Genomic DNA, 7,330 nt, shown 5'->3' with positions numbered 1-7,330 from the left:
TTCCCTGGCCCTTTGTTCATTTTTTTTCCCCTCTACATTTCGTCTGAATGCTTTGGCATGGGGGAGCCCACAGTCTGAAAGTAACTGTGGCCCAGCTCTCCTTACTGTATTGATTAAAGAGGCTGAAAGGCCCATCTGCCTTTCAGCAGTCTGTGGTCCTACAGGACATGGGAAAGTCTAAGTCCCTTAGCTGTCTAGGAGTGAGGTGGGCTCCCCCAAACCTCAGAAAAAGTCAAATTGAACATTCTTGTAGAAGCAAGCAAGATGAGATTATTGGAGCCAAATTAGGAACACAGAGAGGGTTGTCTCTTGTCTCATGGGATGAATGCCTAGAGTCCAGCAGACACACCTAAGTGATTGGTCCGAACCCCAGAACCTCCCCCCAAAAAAAATTATGTATAAGACTTGGAGTTTTCTAGGCTGGAGAACCGAGCTGGGAGAGAGCCACCTTCCCAGGGCCTCAGGCTGGCAGAGCAAGCTGGGAGTTCTCCTTTTTTTCCCCCTTTGGCAACATCCTGTTCTGCCTGAAGCAGGCTGGAAGCTGCAGAGGGGAGGAAATGCACGTGAGGGAAATCAGGGCAGAAAGGGTCAGGAACAGATGTGGGCACCGGGAGAAGTCATTTCCAAAAAGGAAAGGAGACTCCCACAGCTGGAGGGGCAGCCGAGTCCCTACAACTTCATAAGAGATGTGGGACTGGGGGTGTGCTGGCGCTTTGTTCTTCCAGCCTGCTACGTTCGCTTGCCCTTTGCTTGTTTGTCTGTTCTTTCTATGTTGTGCCACCTCAGGGCAGAGCCGGTGGCAGTACCTGGCACGCACGGAGCGCTCACTGTAGATACGCTGAACAAATGTGTACAAATACAGTGCCGTTGTGTCCGCCGCGTCTGGCACGTCGTGGGTACCCCCTGCACATCTGTATGGCAAATGATGTGCCTCTGCAAGTGTGGGGGCTGAGCACGTGAGGCTCTGGAAAGCAGGACGGCGAAGGAGGAGGGTTTCTGAGACCACAAAAGCGTCAGGAAGGCTGGCTAGGACTGCGGCGCCCCGCGGGGGCTCTGCCCGCGTGGCGCCTGTGCGCGTGGGGCGCGGGGCACGTGCGCGTGTGCGCGTGGAGCGCGGGGTGTGTGCCCGCGCCGTGCCCCCCGCGTGCTGCCTGGCGTGAGTCACCGCGGGGCTCGCCTTTATAACCGCCGCCAGGCTCGCAGCTCGGCAGAGCAGCCCGGCCACGCGTCCCCAACGTCCCGGGTCCCAACGCCCCGGAACGCGTCCCCTAACCGCCACCGCGTCCCCGGGACGCCATGGGGGACCCGCGCTGTGCCCCGCTACTGCTACTTCTGCTGCTACCGCTGCTGCTCACACCGCCCGCCGGGGATGCCGCGGTCATCACCGGGGTAAGCTGCCCGCGCACCTGTCGCGCCCGGATCGCCCGAGAGACACCGGGCTCAGGGTGTGTAGGGCCCAGGAAGGGCGTGCCCTGTGTGGCATTCTCTGGGATAGTTCTTTGGCCACTTGGGAACATGTTCTGCTCCCAAAGCAGGGGACAGCCAGGCTCAAGATGGAATTAAACAGCCTCAGCTGCTGCTGTCTTCCCCTTCCCTCCCTCCCGCACTCCTCCGATTTGGTCTGCTCTTCTATTCAGCAGCTCAAAGAAGTTTCTTCCCCAGCGAGAAAGTTATTTTCCAGGAGCTGGAAAACCTACACCCCCAAATCCGGCCGCTCTTACTTAAATTGGAAAAAAGCAAGACGTACACCTCAAACTCCATGGCTCTGGAGTGGCTTCTTACCCTGTGAGATAACTTGGGTACAGGCCACGCGTGGGGTTTTGGAAAGCAATTGTGGGCTCTTCTTACTGGGTTCTGGGGCAGCTGCTCTTTTATATTATTCTTTACCACCCTCCTCCCTCCCTTTCACCTTGAAGTTCTCCTTACATAAATTGTCAAGTATGACTCCTGATACCTCACTCCTAGGGCTTAGTGATGGAGCAGGCTGTCGCTAGACATTATTTAAACTCACAGAGAATGTCTTCTTCATGCTTAGAAATAGCCCATTCTTTCAAGACTCCTGACAAGTTTTTGTTGTTGTTTTTTGGTCTATCTGAAGAATGAGTTCACAGTACAAAATTTCGGAAGTCTGTTTTAATAGCCCAGCAGAACCTTGGCTGTTGGCTGTTGTTTTACTCGTTAAAGAAATAAATAAAGTCGCTAGCATCTTTTTTTTTTTTTACTAGATTTACTTATTTTAATCACTTTTAACATCTAAGTACACATGATTGGATTTTAATAGAGATGTGATTGGAACAACATACAGGTAATAAAGTAACAAGTCACTTACAAGAAGGGTCATTATGTTGAATAAATAAAGATTGATGGTCTCCATGTTTCTTAGTGTGCAGATTACATTCTGAAAGCTCTGGCCTATGACAGCATTGGGCTATACCCCATAGATACTCGATTTTTATGCCTTGTGGTATTTATTAGAATAGCGATTCTTAAAACGATATATATAACTTCACTGGTTGCCAGTTGGTGTGCATGAACAAACGTTTCTACAGTGTCTTTGTAACACATGGGAATGGAAACATGATTGGGTTGGGTTTTTTTCCTCCCTTCCCCTGCTGGTCCATTCTAAGTGTTTCCTAATCCTCTAAGCCCCAAGGTTCCTGGGCAGTGCAAATGTCGTTTTGTTCCACTCACAGGAGGACACTGTTTGCTTGGCTCTGCAATGGGTTAAGAAGAATGAAGGGTACTCGGAAGCAGCTGTCTAATTAAAATGATATAAACTTATGCAATTCTTTGTGAATTTCCAACAAATGAAGCTTTGTGTTATGAAATGAAATTTTATCTCATTTCATGTTTACATGCTGCTGGGGTTGGGTGGTTGTGATACAGTCTTGTGCACTCCTGGTTTTGTTTTGTTTTTTGGGGTTTTTTTGGTTGTTGTTGTTGTTAATTCAATGTTATGAAAAGGGTATTGGAAAACTTTTTTTTTTTTTTCTAAAGCAATGTGGCAGTAAAACATAGTTAGGTCCCCCTGACAGAAACCATCTGGACTCAAATGAAAAAGTCAGTGATTTATCTAGATATATTGTATACAGGGTGATAAACATCTAAGTGAGTGATTGAATTTTAAAGGATTTTAGCTGGCTTTTTAAAAAAATGGTCTAAGAAAAAGAGCTCACGGGGCTTCAGAAGGTACAGTATATGTTCAGAAGGTTGTATATATGTTACAAACACAAGTCTCTAACACACATCTTTGAACCTGATATCTCTGTATAGATGTATTAAAACCATATTGCAAAAGGTTGTTGAGTAGACCTAACATAGGACTCTGATGGTCATGTTTGCATGATTTCTGGTATTCAGAAACAAAAGGTGGAAATGTTTAAACACCATCCTTTTTCTTTTTTCTTTTTTAAAAAGCCATTCAAAGTTAAAGTTGTGGGGTTTTTGTTTGTTTGTTTTTGTTTTGTTTTTGTTTTTCAAGATAGGGTTTCTCTGTGTAGCCCTGGCTGTCCTGGAACTCACTTTGTAGACCAGGCTGGCCTCGAACTCAGAGATCCGCCTGCCTCTGTCTCCCAAGTGCTGGGATTAAAGGTGTGCGCCACCACCACCCGGCTAAAGTTGTGGTTTTTAACCACTACTTATTTTGAACAACAAATGGACTTCTGCACATGGTTTAAACAAAAACATCCCATTCTGTTGTTTTTATCGTTGTTGTTGTTGTTGGCTCTAAGAAGGAGCACTGGTTCTTAAGACAAGCTTTCAGGGACACCAGCGCAGGCTTATTCTATTTACTGCTACACGGAAGTCCTCCACAGTGGAGTCTTTGGCTCTCTAAATGGCTGCACATATCTGTAGTTTGTATGGGTCGTGTGTGTCCTTTGAGGAATGACGGCTGCATCTGTGCTGTGCGCTGTGCCTGTCCTCCCCTGTTGGACCTCAGGGCTTGTTCAACTGAGTTTCTAACACATACTTTCTGTCCATCCTAAACCAGTCAGTTCCTTTCTGCATGTCACTGGTACAAAAGGCTAGTGGGATGGGACAAAAGTCTTGGTCTGTCCGCTCTCATGCTCAGAGAGTTATTTTGAAAGAGGAAATGGTGAAAATCAGGGTACCCATGCAAGAAGCATCCAGCGTAAATACAGTGGTGCCCTTACAGGTCTGCACTGGGTTGTTTCATACTTACAGACCATTTCAATCTGTTTCTCTCTAAACTAGGCCCCATATATTTAGCAGTTAATAATGATAAAATTATGTGATTTGATCTGTGTAGTTCTACATGACTGTATAGTGCAAGGCTAGCATAAACTCATTCTTCAAGTGCAGCCATAAAGCACCAGAAGAAGAGAGCAGAAGTGTTGTTGGTCCCCCCTCCCAGCCCCCTACCCTCCTGTCCTTCCTCCTAAATCCTGTGTCTCATCTTATAGGAGCTCTTTAGTCTACGGGAACATTCTGATCAATGTCGACAGTAGATGTAAACACGCAAATGGAGCTTCCGGTTCTATGTTTATTAAAATTGCTGCTTTGGATTTTTCCTGTGTATGTACATGCGCATGTTGGGGGAGAGTGTTTTACACATGCATACATGGGCACGTGTGTGGAAGACAAGAGTTAAACTCAGATGCTCTCAAGTGCTATCCACCTTGTTTTTGAGACATAGTTTCTCACGTGGCTTAGAATGCCCCGATTCGGCTAGACTGATGGTTGGCCACCCAAGGCCCAAGGATCCGCCTGCCTCCATCTTCCCAGAGCCAGGATTGCAGGTGCAAGCCACCAAGTCTCTGGCTTTTCTTATAGATTCTGAGGATTGAACGTGTGTCCCCGTGCACGTGTGGCAAATACTTTACGGGCTGAGCATTTGGATATTTAAAGGGGATTTTCCCTACTAATTTTAGAGTTCCCTAGCCTGAGCCTTTGCCACTGTCTATATTTATCTATTGGTTCTTTTCCTTTCAGGCTTGCGACAAGGACTCTCAGTGCGGAGGAGGCATGTGCTGCGCCGTCAGTATCTGGGTTAAGAGCATAAGGATCTGCACACCTATGGGCCAAGTGGGCGACAGCTGCCACCCCCTGACTCGGAAAGTTAGTGTCTGCACGGGGACATGGGGGGTACCTTCCCACTGAGCAAGGCCTGTATGACAAAAGACTTGGCTAGCTCACTTGAGACAGAAACCAGAGGACGGTACAGTGAGGATGCACCTATTTCTTTCTTCTCTCCCCTTCCACTCCAGTGATCATTTCTAGACCATTGCTCTCCTGACATTAAAGATAACCAACATGATTTCTAACCTGTGGACAAAGTAGATATTTTACTGGAACATGCTCTGTAAAATCAAAGAGTTCTTTTAAAAGACTCTATGCTCAACCAGCTGATGGAGCAGGAATCAGTCATCTTTGTGGATTTTGTTTTGTTTTGTTTTGTTTTGTTTTTCAGACAATCGCCAATAACAAATACACTTACTCTTGTATCTTAAACTTTCTGTTCTGTTGGTGTTTGTTTGTTTGTTTGTTTGTTTTTGAGACAGATTCTCACGTTGTCCAGGCTGGCCTTGAACTCCTGATTCTATTTTCTCTGCCCTGCACCCAGTGATGAGCTTGCACCACAGTGGCCAGTTAAAGTTTTGTATTTTGTTTCTGCACCTGTGAGATACGATTCTTATAACTTCTGGAGATTTGAGACATTGAAGTGTCTGGTGTGATTGCAAACCAACTCAATGTCACGATGACCTAGAAAATTTTGGGAAGACTATGTGCCCTGAGAGGCAAGGCCATGCGTGGGCCTTCCGGATCGGGTCACGTGGGGGGCTTAGAGGTTGTGTTCCTAGAAATTGCAGATTCTCAACCGGATATAAATAGGGGAGATTGAAAGATGTGTCCCTCTCTATCACACAGAAAACATTTAAACACAGTGTGGTCAAGCAGGCAGGTTCTCTAGGTTGGCAAGTGGCTGTCTCTCTTTGTCATTGTTGTAGTCAATACATTTTGGTCCAAGGGCAGTGAAACAAAGGTCCAGAGCAGGTGGCTTCTTGAAGGAAGACACTGTGTTTCTTTCTCTTCTTTCTTCCTTTCTTTCTTCCTTTCTTTCTTTCTTTCTTTCTTTCTTTCTTTCTTTCTTTCTTTCTTTCTTTCTTTCTCTCTCTCTCTCTCTNTCTTTCTTTCTTTCTTTTTATCTCTCACAGGTACAGGTAGCATATTTTAAAATCAAATAGAATTCTTCCTTCTGCCTTCTTTTCTCTTCCCCCTTTGGGTTTGAAGCTATGATAGCCATTCCAGCCATCCCTGGGATCTGAACTGTGCCAGATAACACTCCGTATTTTCACACCCCTAAGGAGATGAACATTGGAAGTGAGGTCAGCGAGGTGCGCTTCAGTGTGGGGACCCCACTTAGTTGCTGGGGAGACCCGCCTGAAAGCGGTATTCATGGCCGGTTTCCCTGTGGCTGGGGGGCCTTGAGAAATGCTTCCTGTTACGTTTGGGCCTCTCTTCCTGTGGTTTGACCGTACAAGACTTCACTCGTCTTTTTTTTTTTTTTTTTTTTTTTAGCACGGCACCACCTTTTATTCCTGGACATTCTAAGATACAACTGGTTTTCCCAATAGTCTCCTGTCTAAACGCTGGGCTTCCCAGAAGCCGGTGAGGCTGGCCCAGCTGCTTTGGCTCACAAATCCAGTTTCTTCCTTACTCCTAGCGAGTCCTCTTCTGTGCACTGAAGCCATTGTCCCTAAGGAGCGTCCCATCATCTCTCTGCTCTGAGAATTGTATGGGTTGTGTATAGAGTTTATAGAGTATACATTTTAACAGTGGACTTTTCTTGTTAATAGCAGTGACTATCGTGTGTCAGGTGTGAGTATGAGCCATATGGTCTATATAAAATGTTATGTGTGTCACTCTTATGCAATACCTCACACCTGTGCTGTACTTTTATATTTGCCATGTACTCTATATATAACATTAATCCCAGTTGAGGTCACACAGAGAGCATGTGAGAGCAACCCTTATGTCTTTCTGACCCCACCCCCACCCCCACACTTTCTATGCAGCCCTGATTGCTTCACTCCTCTACCCCAGTGAGATCAACTGTGTCATTTGAGCATTTTTTCCTTAACTGAAGCCCACCAGGATGAGTGCTAATAGTCCAGACTTTAATTTGTGCCATGTGTGCATACGCGTGTACGTACTTGTGTGCGCGTGCTTCTGAGTCTGCCTATGGATGCCAGACATTGATGTGGGTCATCTTTCTTGCTTGGTGCCTATGGATGCCAGACATTGATGTGGGTCATCTTCCTTGCTTGGTGCCTATGGATGCCAGACATTGATGTGGGTCATCTTCCTT

General features: G+C 46.3%; 1 protein-coding gene across 2 annotated transcripts in view; it reads left to right on the top strand.

Annotated features, from left to right (window-relative positions):
* The first annotated feature begins 1,209 nt into the window (after positions 1-1,209).
* The window catches only part of Prok2 (prokineticin 2), a 15,695-nt gene continuing 9,574 nt past the window's right edge, over positions 1,210-7,330 (top strand). For both annotated transcript variants that reach the window (XM_021165115.2, XM_021165116.2), the window contains exons 1-2: positions 1,210-1,389; positions 4,954-5,079. In XM_021165115.2, coding sequence (XP_021020774.1) covers positions 1,297-1,389; positions 4,954-5,079 — 219 coding nt within the window. In that variant the 5' untranslated portion in view covers positions 1,210-1,296. The remainder of the gene's footprint in view (positions 1,390-4,953; positions 5,080-7,330) is intronic.

The sequence above is a fragment of the Mus caroli genome, chromosome 6 (genome assembly GCF_900094665.2).
Source record: "Mus caroli chromosome 6, CAROLI_EIJ_v1.1, whole genome shotgun sequence".
In the NCBI taxonomy this organism is placed as follows: Eukaryota; Metazoa; Chordata; class Mammalia; order Rodentia; family Muridae; genus Mus; species Mus caroli.
This window is presented reverse-complemented; position numbering and strand designations above follow the sequence as displayed.